Raw genomic sequence first — 12,917 nt, 5'->3', positions numbered from 1 at the left:
AGATGTCAGTTCTATATGGTAGTGTGTGACGGTTTACCTTGTCCTTCTCGAGAACCTGTATGGATGGTGTGTAACAGTTAGACACTTTGACAAAGCGGTAATTGAACGTAGACTTACTGCAATCTTCTTGCGTGCCTCGCGACCGCCCCGACGTTCGCGCTTGAGGTCATCCTTCAAGGTTGCGATGTGTGCATCGAGGAACTCCTTCTCACGCCGAGATTCCTCCTGGAGGGCCTTGTACTCTTTCTCGATGTCGCGGATGTGTTCCATCCCACGGCAGGACTCGTCGCTCATGTGTGAGACATTGTCCCAGCTTTCTGCGTACTGTTCCTCAGCCTCTGCGGCCAAAGTTTCTTCGTTCTCGCGCAGTCTCCCTTGTACGTCCTGGAGCTGCTGCTGGAGCTCCGTTATCAGACGGTCCTTCTCGCGGTTGTTGATCTCGTAGAGGACGAGGCGATACCGTAGGGCTCCAGTCTCAGAGAGCCCGGAAGTAGCTGCTGCACGCTCGAGAGTTTCGTTGTCTGGATCGTCTTCGGGGTTAGGTATCTTAAGAGAGTGCATCGGGATTGTTACTTTATCGTTTCTGGATACGAGGGCTCAAGGGCTTCGCATAGATGCTGCTCTTACCTGCGGGAGCGCGTACTCCCTGCTCACCATATCTGGGTCGCGTGTGGGTCCCGGGATCGGAGTATCCTGCGCACCAGATATATTGTGCGCGTGAGCGTTTCATACGATACATAGTAACTACTTCGCTCGCGGAACAGAAAGAGAATAATTACCGGGTGGCCAACATTGACCCTGTTTGCCTGCGATTGTCCGTCCATGTTGAATTCGAGGAGAAGAGACTGGTCGGCTTGAGGAGGGGTAGACTGCAAGCGTGATACGCTGTTGCAGGTCTGTGCAGGGAGTGTCGTCGTGGTCGTCGTGGTCAGAGGCCGAGAAACAAAGCCGCGTAAGCCTGGTGCAGGTCTCCGAATATCACGGAGCGGACCCGGAGCGGACCGTGGTCCGGGTCCAGGCCGATTCTCCGAGAATCGCGGAGAATGGCGGCGTCATAAGCTGCCTAACACGGGCTCTGTCTCTTCCTTCCCTACCACCAACTGCTTGGCTGCCGCCCACGAACGACATACCTCCTGCGACTGCGTTTCACGCTCCGCAGAGGTCCGGCACCATCTAGACGCTACTCTACAACTCGCTATACTTCTACTCACACGTTCTCGCCGCCTCCGACCATGCCCTCTCGCCACTTCACGATCCGGGTGGAAAAGTCGAAAAAGGTTGTCGTTGGTGAGGAGGACGCAGTCCCCGAGGTAACGTTCCTTTTTGATCGATCTGTATTACATGGCGTAGAGTAATATTGTACATCGTACTAATGCAATGTCAAGGCGGCGCCCTCGAGCCGCGTACCCCAATCCCCATCGCCCGTCCCCGCTTGCAGCGAGACGTACGCTGACATTGTGAATCGCTACGCCCCCGAGGAGGTAAGTTCCCGGTAAGAAGGTGGGTGGTTCTCTGTGCTGCGGTCATCTCACCAAACTGCTAAGCTCGGTAAGGATCCCGAACTCCGCACACTTCTCCAGGGCGCTGCAGCACCATCCACGTCCGCTTTACACTGGTCTTGTCGGCGTATTGAGGATATGTTGACGCGCGACCAGACTTCCATGGCTGAGACCTTGGAGAAGCAGGAACAGGCCCACCGAGAGGATTGCGCTTTGCATCAGCAGGAGAAGCACTCCCTCACTATGGAACTCACTGACGCCAACCGTAAGATCCTCGCACTGCAGGACGCAGCGTCCAAGCGGGAGACCGAGGACGCGCAGGCGCGTCGTCGCCTCGAAGACAGCCTGAAGGCTCACGCGGAGACGCAAGCTCAGCTGGAGGAGTCGCGCAAGGCTCACTCCGACACTAGCGTCCTTCTCGACGACATGTTCCACCGGGTTGAGCGCATGGGACGCATGATCGACAAGAGCCACGCGACCGCCCTCCGCACACAAGCCGACTACTCGGTCCTCCAAGCTCGCATGTTTGAGCGCGAAGCCGAGTACGAGAAGCGACAGGACGAGCTCCGCACTGCACAGCGGCAGCTCGACCAGAAGACGCGCGAGACCACCGCGGAAGTCAATGTGAGTGGTCTTTCGCTTCATCGTATTCGCTAGGTTACTGACCAATCTCCTCAGCGTCTCCGTCAACAGCGGGTAAGCGATGAGCCTTCTCTGCACACTTCTGTCAATCGCTCAACTACTTATTCATGCAGGACGGGGTTCGAAGGACTCTGCAAGGTGTGCGGCGCGAGATGGAATGTCCCATCTGTCTCGGGGAGCGAATGATCGCGCGCGTGTAAGTTCTCGCTGTACTGACAGTCTAATGATCTAACAAATGACTTCTAGCTATCCCTGCTCGCACGCCGTCTGCAACCGATGCGCAGATGAGTGGTGGGACACACAGGAGGCCAATCGTGGTCCTGTTGCCCCAGACCAGTGGTTCCAGTGCCCTACCTGTCGTAGTCTGACCGGTGTGATGGCCGCGCACGGCATACGTGTTCTTGCTTTGCAAGAAATCAAGGACCAACTCTGAGTAGGGACATTAGCATTCGGACATGTATCATACCAGTTTCCCTGAGCCCTCGCATCTCGCCCGCGTGTATCCTCATAGAATGTTTCTCGTTTCTGTTGATTCAAATATCATCGTTCATTCCAGTCCCATCTTTATGTGTGATTAGAAAGTTATCGTATCAATTTCTGCTATTGCTACCATACTGCACATGCCTAAGTATTCCCAAAGACGTATGTCCCAAGCAAAACTTGGCAACCCATGACCGCGCAGACCACTCACTCAGTTGGTAATTCTGTGTGTTCTACCCTTATCGCACAATGACGTCTCAGCGTTGCAGACAAAATAAGAGATCCCCCATTTCCTCATCGATCGTCCCTGCCAGAAATGGCCTACTTCCCACCAAGTCACCTGGGCCAGGTATGGATGGATTGGTGGAGAATTGGGTACTGGCCCCTAGTACTACAGACTCTAAGGCTGCCATTTACAAGCCCATATCCCCACCGGCATGCGCATGGTTACATGAGTTACACGAGAAATCCATGATCACACTGTACAAGCCACTATCTCACTGCGAACAAGTACCTAACTCAATTTCAGATGATACAGGGTGTGGTACCCGTTCAGATAACCCATCAGATTCCCGTACCTGCTGTGCCCGTGTGCCCCAGAGCGTTGCCCCAGCCCAGCAATAACCCACGGGTTTGCGGGACGGGTTTCTGCGGGGCCAGGGCTGGGTCGCATCTCGGGGCCCCGCGGCATGCCCCCTGATACACCCTAGGCCAGAGGGAGCACTGTCAGCAGTGGTGGCAAAATGAGTGCTTTGGGCGTCCAGATTGCCAGAGACATGCAAGCATGGGAATCAGTGACCAAATCAGCCTAATTTGAAACTCACGTAAGCGCACAAAGAATACCATTGCCTTGTCTGTCTGTCTTGGTTTCTTTACTGCAACACCTTCCTTTCTGTCATGTACTGGCACCCAAACCCATCCTCTTGCAACTGTGTTTTATGCTTGCAGAGTGGGTTCTCAGCCTCAATGTCGACAGTGAGGTTGATTTCTTGCTGTGCACTGTCCTCTCCCAGCCCTCTTGACATTATTCTTCCACCATTCCCTCTGCTACTGCACACCATCCTTTGAACAAAGATCAGGACCCTCTTCTTAGTAGCATTTGAATCAATCTCAACTCAGGTATGGATTTGTAGTGCCTGCAGGCTGCTCAAATTTTATTCATACTATACTAACACTTTGTGGTTACGTTTTTCTGGTACAGGAAACTTTGTTGTGCCTGCACATAAAGAGCATGAATGACACAAATTTGGTAGGTGGGGAGCATTCGCTCTTGCAGGTAAGTTTGCACCAGAATATGCACATGCGTGTTCTTGCACGTGTTGAACTCAAACGTGCAAACTTGTAGGACAATGCACCGAACAGTACGCATCACAACCCTGTCATCAGAGTACGCCATGAACAGTTTTCCTGAGGTTCCAGTGGCCTTCAGTGCAGATAAGTTATTCTTTTCTCTTCATAGATACATATGCGAGCTTCTTTCATGGTAAGTTTGCAAGATCCCACCTCTGGAACCTGCACACAGGTCCCATTGTTCACAAGCTGTCATGCCACTATTAAGCATGCAGGAACAAACACTCAGAGACCCACAAGATTTGCACCGCCAGTCGCTGCCCAAATCTCAACTAGCCACTCCACTTCAGTAGGTTCAGGCTCATCTTCGTCCACCAGCATGGTCCAGCCTGCAAGGAAGAGAGCTCTTTCTTAGGGACCTTCACAAGTGACCCGCGGATGTACCCGTCATCCGTACCCACGGGTGTTGAAAATCCAAAGGCTATACCCGCATCCTTACGGGTATGTTCCCACGGATTACCCATACCTGTGGGTATGATATTCGGGTACCCGTGGGTTTATGCAGCCTGCAGGTTACCCGTGTGACACCCTCATGTTGTAGGCACGAACCGTGGGATTCTAGTGATATGTCACACGAATTTTTCCGATCAAAACTGAGTGTGCTAGAGGCGAAATAAACATGCCCAAATCCGGAAGTATAGGCTGTCTTTTGCGCTCACTTGCCCGCTTACTCGGGCATCTCGGGCAAGTGAGCGCAAAAGACAGCCTATACTTCCGGATTTGGGCATGTTTATTTTCAACATAGCACACTCAGTTTTGATCAGAAACATTCGTGTGACATATCATTAGAATCCCACGGTTCGTGCCTACAACATGAGGGTGTCATATGAGTAACCTGCAGGCTGCATAAACCCACGGGTACCCGAATATCATACCCACAGGTATGGATAATCCGTGGGAACATACCCGTAAGGATGCGGGTATAGCCTTTGGATTTTCAACACCCATGGGTACGGATGACGGGTACATCCGCGGGTTGCTCGTGAAGGTTCCTAGTCTCCATGAGTTGATCAGTTTTTGCTAGGACTCCTTTTGTTGCACATGTGAAGTATGTATGTATAATGATATAGCATTGTATTCTTGCATCTTCGCATCAATCCCGCCTTATCAAACTAGTGTGACCCAAGCTACTGCTTTGGTACAATGATGTCAGATTATCAACATATAGCCCCAATAAGGGTTCAGCACTAAGCACCCAATTCTCTTTAGACCACAACCACTACTCAATTCAACCACATCATACACCTGGGCGTCAGCCCTCGACTGCAACATATAATTGCATATCATGCTTGTAGAGTTTGCCCCCGCCATTACACATTGTCGTAACCAATCTCTTGCCGCCTTCTTCTCTCTCACCGTTGTACTGAGCTCGACGACAAGACCCTCAATTCCTCACCATGGTAGCTATTCTGTGTCATTAATGAAGTGTGTAAATGTCACGTAAAGACTAATTTCTATATCATGGGGACAGTGTTCAGGACTCCACTCCCATTCAGTGTGACCCAAACATGACCGACCTCTCCACAGCCAGGAGTGAGGATATGCCCCCAGGTAATGTTACTTTCACCTGAGACACGTTTAGACAATCCATGTAGCTAGTACTTACATCTCACGCACACTTGTCCTGGACCTTTTATAAGGTACTTGGTGTGAAGTAGGCCATTTCTGGCAGGGACGATCAATGAGGAAATGGGGGATCTCTTACTTTGTCCGCAATGCTGAGACGTCAGTGTGTGATAAGGGTAGAACACACAGAATTACCAACTGAGTGAGTGGTCTGCGTGGTCATGGGTTGCCAAGTTTTGCTTGGGACATACATCTTTGGGAATACTTAGGCATGTGCAGTATGGTAGCAATAGCAGAAATTGATATAATAACTTTCTAATCACACATAAGGATGGGACTGAAATCAATGATGATATTTGAATCAACAGAAATGAGAAACATTCTATGAGGATACATGTGGGCGAGATGCGAGGGCTCAGGGAAACTGGTATGATACATGTCTGAATGCTAATGTCCCTACTCAGAGTTGGTCCTTGATTTCTTGCAAAGCAAGAACGCATATGCCATGCGTGGCCATCACACTCATCAGACTATGACAGGTAGAGCACTGGAACCACTGGTCTGGGGCAACAGGACCACGATTGGCCTCCTGTGTGTCCCACCACTCATCTGCGCATCGGTTGCAGACGGCGTGTGAGCAGGGATAGCTAGAAGTCATTCGTTAGATCATTAGACTGTTAGTACAGCGAGAACTTACACGCGCGCGATCATTCGCTCCCCAAAACAGATGGGACATTCCATCTCGCACCGCACACCCTGCAGAGTCCTTCGAACCCTGTCCTGCATGAATAAATAGTTGAGTGATTGACAGAAGTGTGCAGAGAAGGCTCATCCCCAGAGAAACCTCACCGAATTAAAGTCGAATAAGCATGTATGAATGAGGAATTTTCCATTATCGGTCCGTGAATTCGTGGTCGCTCTCGTTTTTGACGCGTCAAAAATAATGTTCAGTGCTAAATTTGGCTTCACATAGCTCTGACACCGTCATAACATGAGGACATATCCATGTCTCGCGCTCCATAGCCATAGAGCTATGGCTATTTCGTCTCGCTATGCTGTGTATTGTTGTCTCATAGCATAAGACATGGTAAAGTTTTTGCTTCCTCCCCCACTACACAAATATGAGGGCGCTTATTGTTTCCCAATTCGGAAATGGTCCGAGCGCAGACTCGTCGACGTCATGCCTCCGTCCTGGTTCATCTATCCCCTCCCTTCTGTCCCTTGGCTCTCCCCTCCATCTCCTCTCCTTCTCTGACTCTTCGCTCTCTCCTCTAACTCTTCGCTCTCTCCTCCCTCCATCTCTTCGCTCTCGCTCCCCTACGCCAAGACCAACGGCACCCTCAAAGAGTTTCAAGCGCATTTCAGGACCTTGTTGCAGGCAGAGAAGCAGGTGCGTCATTGTACTTGGAGAACATCTTCACTTGCAGCCCTCAACGACGCCCCGCAGAGCCAACGCAAAGAGTATGCCCGTATCATGGTGGTTTTTTTTTGGATGGCAACGTCCATGGTGCACTAACGATTCCAACCTACAGAAGAATGCCAAGGTCATGTAGCCCCGAAGCTGTTGCTCGTTCCCATTGCCATGTATGCACTTTCCCCATCATGATACTGTATCGCAGCTGACCTGGACCCATTCCGAAGTCAGCACAATGTATAGCGTCCATCCGAGGGAGCTCTCTTTACCATACTTCCCGTATAATCCCTGTATCATCCGCATTGCATTGTTTGTATCCGTGGACCCTCATATCAATACGATTCTGTTCGATTCAAATTGCTCATATTCCCGTCTGATGGAAAAACTAGTACAAATGTAAATAATCCCATGTCAACGAGATGTCCCATTGCTGTTCGTTATCGCACTCGAAAATAAACGATAGAACTCGCATAAGTGGTCAGGACATTGTTTTGGCTCGTATTCTAGACAGTTTCCTGAAAACTTCCCCCAGAAATCCCCAGGAATCGTAAAAATTCCGGTCGAATTTAACTGGGGCTCATCACTTACCCGCTGTTGACAGAGACACTGAGGAGATTGGTCAGTAACCTAGTGAATATGATGAAGCGAAAGACCACTCACATTGACTTCTGTGGTGGTCTCACGTGTCTTCTGGTCGAGCTGCCGCTGTGCAGTGCGGAGCTCATCCTGTTGCTTCTCGTACTCAGCCTCGCGCTCAAACATGCGAGTTTGGAGGACCGCGTAGTTGGCTTGTGTGCGGAGGGCGGTCGCGTGGCTCTTGTCGATCATGCGTCCCATACACTCAACCCGGTGGAACATGTCATCGAGAAGGACGCTAGTGTCGGAGTGAGCCTTGCGCGACTTCTCCAGCTGAGCTTGTGTCTCCGTGTGAGCCTTCAGGCTGTCTTCGAGGCAATGACACACCTGTGTGTCCTCGGTCTCCCGCTTGGACGCTGTGTCCTGGAGTGTGAGGATCTTACAGGTGGCGTCAGTGAGTTCCATAGTGAGGGAGTGCTTCTCCTGCTGATGCAAAGCGCAATCCTCTCAGTGGGCCTGTTTCTGCTTCTCCAAGGTCTCAGCCATGGAAGTCCGGTTGCGTGTCAACATATCCTCAATATGCTGACAAGACCAGTGTAAAGCGGACGTGGAAGGTGCTGCAGTGCCCTCAAAAAGTTTGCGGAGTTTGGGATCCTTACCAAGCTTAGCAGTTTGGTGAGATGACCGCAGCACAGAGAACCACCCACCTTCTTACCAGGAACTTACCTCCTCAGGGGCGTAGTGATTCATGATGTCGGCGTATGTCTCGCTGCAAGTGGGCACGGGTGATGGGGATTGGGGTACGTGGCTCAAGGGCACCGCCTTCAAGTGACTAGAAGTATAGCGAGCCATAGAGTAGTGTGTAGATGGTGTCAGACCTCTGCAGAGCGTGAAACGCAGTCGCAGGAGGTATGTTGTTTGTTGGCGGCAGCAAAGCAGTTGGTGGTATGGAAGCAAGAGACAGAGCCCATGTTAGACAGCTGACGATGCCGTTGTTCTCCGTGATTTTTGGAGAATGTGCCTGGACCCGGACCATGGTCCGCTCTGGGTCCGCTGAGTCAGTGATATTCGGAGACCTGCACCAGGCTTAGGCAGCTTTGTTTCTCAGCCTCTGACCACAACGACCATAACGACACTCCCTGCACAGACCTGCAACAGCGTATCATGCTTGCAGTCTACCCCTCATCAAGCCAACCAGTCTCTTCTCCTCGAATTCGACATGGACGCACAATCACAGGCAAACAGGGTCAATGTTGGCCACCCGGTAATTATTTTTCTTCTGTTCCGCGAGCGAAGTAGTTACTATGTATCGTATGAAACGCTCACGCGCACAATATATCTGGTGCGCAGGATACTCCAATCCCAGGACCCACACGCGACCCAGATATGGTGAGCAGGGAGTATGCGCTCCCGCAGGTAAGAGCAGCATCTATGCGAAGCCTTTGAGCCCTCGTATCCAGAAATGATAAAGTAACAATCCCGATGCACTCTCTTAAGATACCTAACCCCGAAGACGATCCAGACAACGAAACTCTCGAGCATGCAGCAGCTACTTCTGGGCTCTCTGGGACTGGAGCCCTACGGTATCGCCTCGTCCTCTACGAGATCAACAACCGTGAGAAGGACCGTCTGATAACGGAGCTCCAGCAGCAGCTCTAGGATGTACAAGGGAGACTGCACGAGAATGAAGAAACTTTGGCCGCAGAGATTGCAGTAAGTCTATGTTCAATTACCACTTTGTCAAAGTGTCTAACTGTTACACACCATCCATACAGGTTCTCGAGAAGGACAAGGTAAACCGTCACACACTACCATATAGAACTGACATCTCATAGGTTGAGTTGATAGACCGACCTCGAAGCAAGGATGCACACCGCCGAGGACAAACTCCAGGCCATCAATACTGAGATGACCTGCCCTGTGTGCTGGAGCTCCCCAATTACGCATCTGTATGTTAGATGTTCCCGCGTGACCAACGCTTGGATGCTGACATGATCTGACAGGTGGCCATGTGGACATGGCTTGTGCAGGGAGTGCAAGGTCCTCACCAAAGAGGCTCAAGATGTCACTCACGAGGAGGAGGACCTCGATATCTGGTTCGACTGCTACGACGAGCAATACCACTGCCCCGTGTGTCGCAGATGCTGCAATCAGGAGTACCCGCTGGGGAACCTGCACCTCCTGAATAAAGTGACGGAGATTTTGACCCCGGACGTTTAGTACTATGCGCATTGAACTCGAACAATTTGTATGCATTGCTCATCTCGCGCCGCCCGAGTTTTCGCTTGCCTCACGTCGACTACTTCTGTAACTGGCTGTAATGAAACGAGTGCTATGACTACTTTTCCTCCTTGTGTAGAGCGACCTCCGTGCAAGCATCAAAGTTGTTGAAGGCCACCGAACTGTGCTGAACACTAATTTCTAGGTATCCATGCGGACACGCAGTTTGCGAGAAGTGTCGGGGATCCACATGCAGGGCCCAGTCCCAACAGTGCGACGAGTTGTACCACACATACGGTGCCAATTGGAATGCACTACAGAGCGGCAGTCCAAGGGTGAGATACTTGCTTAGGCGAGGTAAGTCATGATCCCAGATTGTGTCGAAAGGGCTTATGGTCCTGGGTCAACTGTCCAAACACTTTTATTCTACCGAGACTAGTATGCAATGATAGGACCAGGTATTTGTTCACTTACCGTCTAGTATAAATGACCATTTTCATACCATACTTGTTGAAATTCTACAGCTTCTTCGGAGCAAAGTTGACTATGTTATCATAATATGACTTGCTCTTTATACTTTGCACCATCATGAAACCATACACCGCCTGACTTGTCAATGAATCGGCACACAAAATGCTTACCTGTCTCATCATCTTTGTGGTACACAATACTGCAGACCCGATACATTTGATCCATGTCATGCAGGACAATTTGATTGTCTATAAGTACCTTGACATCATGCGTGATAAATTCGATAAAATACGGTGCAGACTGATATTCATAGTGTTTTTGCAGGCATCTTGTGCAGCTCGGCAATTTATCTCAGTCTTTTGAGTCTTCAGCGCATTCATCCACTGACTAATTGATTTTCCTCTGTGGTTGCCTAGCTTTGCGGGGTTATTCTTCCATAGGTATTCTTCACACATTCAGATTGTGCTGTTATCGAAAGCAGGCTCCTCAGCATATCCACAAGCTCTACAAATATGCCATCTCTTCAGGGCTGGTTCATCTTGCGCTATTAGGTTATGGGCTAATGCATATAGATCTGTATAAGTTTTGCCGTTTGGTCCCAATTCAGAATCAACACATCCAAGCATGTTTCGGATATGGTTTCTTCCCTCATACAAAGCTGTGGTGGATTTCTTGAGAGCCACTTCCTTGAATTTTATCCCTGCTTGTCCAAGGAGCTCGCTGGCATTATACATTTCAGCATCCCACGTTGCCTTTTGCTCCATATAAACTGAGAGAAGGATAGTCAATAGACTATCATATGCGCAACTCCAGTTCATATGGTCCCATGGGAATCCCAAGAATTTCTGACTTCCTTTTGGTGGTGTGCTTGCCTTGATACGCTTGACTTGTTTTCTCTGAGAAACTTCTGCTTCTAGGTCATCATCATCATTCCGTTTGCGTTTGTCTCTTTTGCTAATAGTGTAATTGTTCAGATTATCCAATGCCTGAGTACCTCGAGCCGTTACGAATCCAGAGGTATCTTTCTGGGCTTTCTTGTGTTCTCCGTTGTCTTTTTGTTTAGTACTCTTTTGACTATTGATCACAGTCCATGGACTATCGTCCAGTTTGTCCTGTATGGGAAATGGATCATCTGAAGACCATTTGATAGCGCTATGCATAACTGCAGGCATATAATTCTCACCTTTCCACTTACGGAAAGAATGTATCAGTTCATTGCGTGTAATCCCCACCACCGTCGGTGGCACTTGTCCTAGATACCTCAACCTAGTTATTTCGTCAAGCAACTCCAACTCCCTGAATTCTTGTCTAAGACTTCCTGCAATGCCACCTGTCAATTTTGAGGGATTGAACGGCTGAACAATGATTGTACCGGCTAATGTTGACCCTCGGGAAAGACAAGTATAGACTGACTGATGATTCTTGCAATTCTGTATGTCGCATACATTATTCGGTCGGGTTCTTCCTTGAGATGCAAAGTCCGTCATCGCAAAGTTTGGCACTACCGGAACTTGATCTCTATTGATCTCAATGAGCTTTCCGTTTGGAAGTTTGCATTTGACTTTACGAGTTTGATGAACCAAGGGAATAACATTCTCAGGTAGGCCTTTGACTTGCACTTTGCTCGGAGCGGCGGTCAGTTTCACAAACAAAGTGTCTAAGGCAACCTTGTCTTCTGAGATTGGGCGAGAAGTCCAACCCACCACCACACCCTCAGCTCCATTAGTCACGCAACACTCAGTAGCCTCATTGACTTTAATCATGACTGGCAGGCCAATACAGAGAGAGAGCTTTCCGGGATGGTGCTCACTCTGATGGTGAGATAAATCCCATAGCATATCTTGAAGCTCTGAGTTGACAATATTGGTTGCACGTGACGGATTAACCTTGTCTTTTCTTCGCCTTCGGGGCAAATCACTGCTATCCGTCTCTGAGCCTAGTTTGTCAACAGAATAAAAGGTGCTCAAAGTCTGATCATTCTCTTTGGCAAACCGCTCGCAACCTAGCTCATTGATTTTATCCCGATATGTATTCCAGGATGTGATAACGGAGACATCTTGAAACCTAGGTTGATTCAGTTTTGGTCTCCCTGGTCCGTGACCTGCTACTCTGGATTGAATCAGTTTAATGTCTTGAGGTGTACAAGCTTGATACCATAAATTCTCTAAAGCTGTTCGCAACTTGGCATCCTCCGCAGTCTGGGACCATTGTCTCATATTTTCCCGTAATATCACTACCGTAGTAAACTGATGCCAGACCGCTTTGCCAATAGATGCTTTTTGTTTTAAGTGGTCATGGGTGTGGTGAATGACTCGACCTATGTCATGAGCATAGAGAGCTTTGCCACCCATGGCTGGGGGAAGCTGGGCAAAGTCTCCTGCAAAAATCATGTTTATTCCCCCGAAAGGGACTCCGTCATTTTTGAGAGCTGCACACATTTTGGCGCATATCTTGTATAAGCTGCTACAATCCACCATGCTGATTTCATCAACAAATATATACTCAACATTCTGAAGCTTTGCCCGCACCTGCATCAGACTGGCCAAGGACTCCGAGGCATCTTTGGATCTAAAACCCAACATTGAATGATAGGTCGAGCCTCCGATGAGTGCTGCTGCAGATCCGGTTGGAGCAAGACACATAAATCTGTAGCTCTCTTTGCGCTTAGCAAAGAAATGAGTAAGAGCCTTGATAACCTG

General features: G+C 49.5%; 8 protein-coding genes across 8 annotated transcripts; 2 read left to right on the top strand and 6 right to left on the bottom strand.

The window, feature by feature from the left end:
• Positions 1 to 37: 37 nt before the first annotated feature.
• On the bottom strand, positions 38 to 561 carry L226DRAFT_527589 (uncharacterized protein; the record flags this gene model as incomplete). The annotated part of the gene is made up of 2 exons (XM_067679140.1): positions 38 to 55; positions 118 to 561. Coding segments are annotated over 2 exons (462 nt in total), but the record flags the coding sequence as incomplete, so codon positions are not given.
• Positions 562 to 1,232: 671 nt separating this feature from the next.
• On the top strand, positions 1,233 to 2,574 carry L226DRAFT_576875 (uncharacterized protein; the record flags this gene model as incomplete). Its single annotated transcript, XM_067685457.1, has 6 exons — positions 1,233 to 1,310; positions 1,386 to 1,481; positions 1,545 to 2,123; positions 2,178 to 2,195; positions 2,255 to 2,337; positions 2,388 to 2,574. The coding sequence occupies 6 exons, from the start codon at positions 1,233 to 1,235 to the stop codon at positions 2,572 to 2,574; spliced, it is 1,041 nt and encodes a 346-aa protein (XP_067528464.1).
• A 1,215-nt stretch (positions 2,575 to 3,789) lies between these two features.
• On the bottom strand, positions 3,790 to 4,435 carry L226DRAFT_527587 (uncharacterized protein; the record flags this gene model as incomplete). Its single annotated transcript, XM_067679139.1, has 3 exons — positions 3,790 to 4,044; positions 4,209 to 4,300; positions 4,369 to 4,435. The coding sequence occupies 3 exons, from the start codon at positions 4,433 to 4,435 to the stop codon at positions 3,790 to 3,792; spliced, it is 414 nt and encodes a 137-aa protein (XP_067528463.1).
• Positions 4,436 to 6,648: 2,213 nt separating this feature from the next.
• Positions 6,649 to 7,992, bottom strand: L226DRAFT_527586 (uncharacterized protein; the record flags this gene model as incomplete). Its single annotated transcript, XM_067679138.1, has 5 exons — positions 6,649 to 6,905; positions 7,068 to 7,128; positions 7,162 to 7,239; positions 7,540 to 7,557; positions 7,612 to 7,992. 5 exons carry the CDS (start codon positions 7,990 to 7,992, stop codon positions 6,649 to 6,651), a joined length of 795 nt encoding a protein of 264 aa, XP_067528462.1.
• A 1,017-nt stretch (positions 7,993 to 9,009) lies between these two features.
• On the top strand, positions 9,010 to 9,747 carry L226DRAFT_576873 (uncharacterized protein; the record flags this gene model as incomplete). The annotated part of the gene is made up of 5 exons (XM_067685456.1): positions 9,010 to 9,142; positions 9,197 to 9,240; positions 9,303 to 9,320; positions 9,376 to 9,476; positions 9,531 to 9,747. 5 exons carry the CDS (start codon positions 9,010 to 9,012, stop codon positions 9,745 to 9,747), a joined length of 513 nt encoding a protein of 170 aa, XP_067528461.1.
• A 1,181-nt stretch (positions 9,748 to 10,928) lies between these two features.
• L226DRAFT_424127 (uncharacterized protein) lies at positions 10,929 to 11,531 on the bottom strand (the record flags this gene model as incomplete). The annotated part of the gene is made up of 2 exons (XM_067674620.1): positions 10,929 to 11,063; positions 11,124 to 11,531. Coding segments are annotated over 2 exons (543 nt in total), but the record flags the coding sequence as incomplete, so codon positions are not given.
• Positions 11,523 to 12,656, bottom strand: L226DRAFT_423547 (uncharacterized protein; the record flags this gene model as incomplete). Its single annotated transcript, XM_067674606.1, has 1 exon — positions 11,523 to 12,656. A coding segment is annotated over one exon (1,134 nt), but the record flags the coding sequence as incomplete, so codon positions are not given.
• On the bottom strand, positions 12,651 to 12,917 carry L226DRAFT_431929 (uncharacterized protein; the record flags this gene model as incomplete). The annotated part of the gene is made up of 1 exon (XM_067674710.1): positions 12,651 to 12,917. A coding segment is annotated over one exon (267 nt), but the record flags the coding sequence as incomplete, so codon positions are not given.

This window comes from Lentinus tigrinus, assembly GCF_003813185.1.
Source record: "Lentinus tigrinus ALCF2SS1-7 unplaced genomic scaffold L226scaffold_86, whole genome shotgun sequence".
Classification (NCBI taxonomy): domain Eukaryota; kingdom Fungi; phylum Basidiomycota; class Agaricomycetes; order Polyporales; family Polyporaceae; genus Lentinus; species Lentinus tigrinus.
Note: the sequence above shows the minus strand (reverse complement) of the source record. Positions and strands in the feature narration are given on the sequence as shown.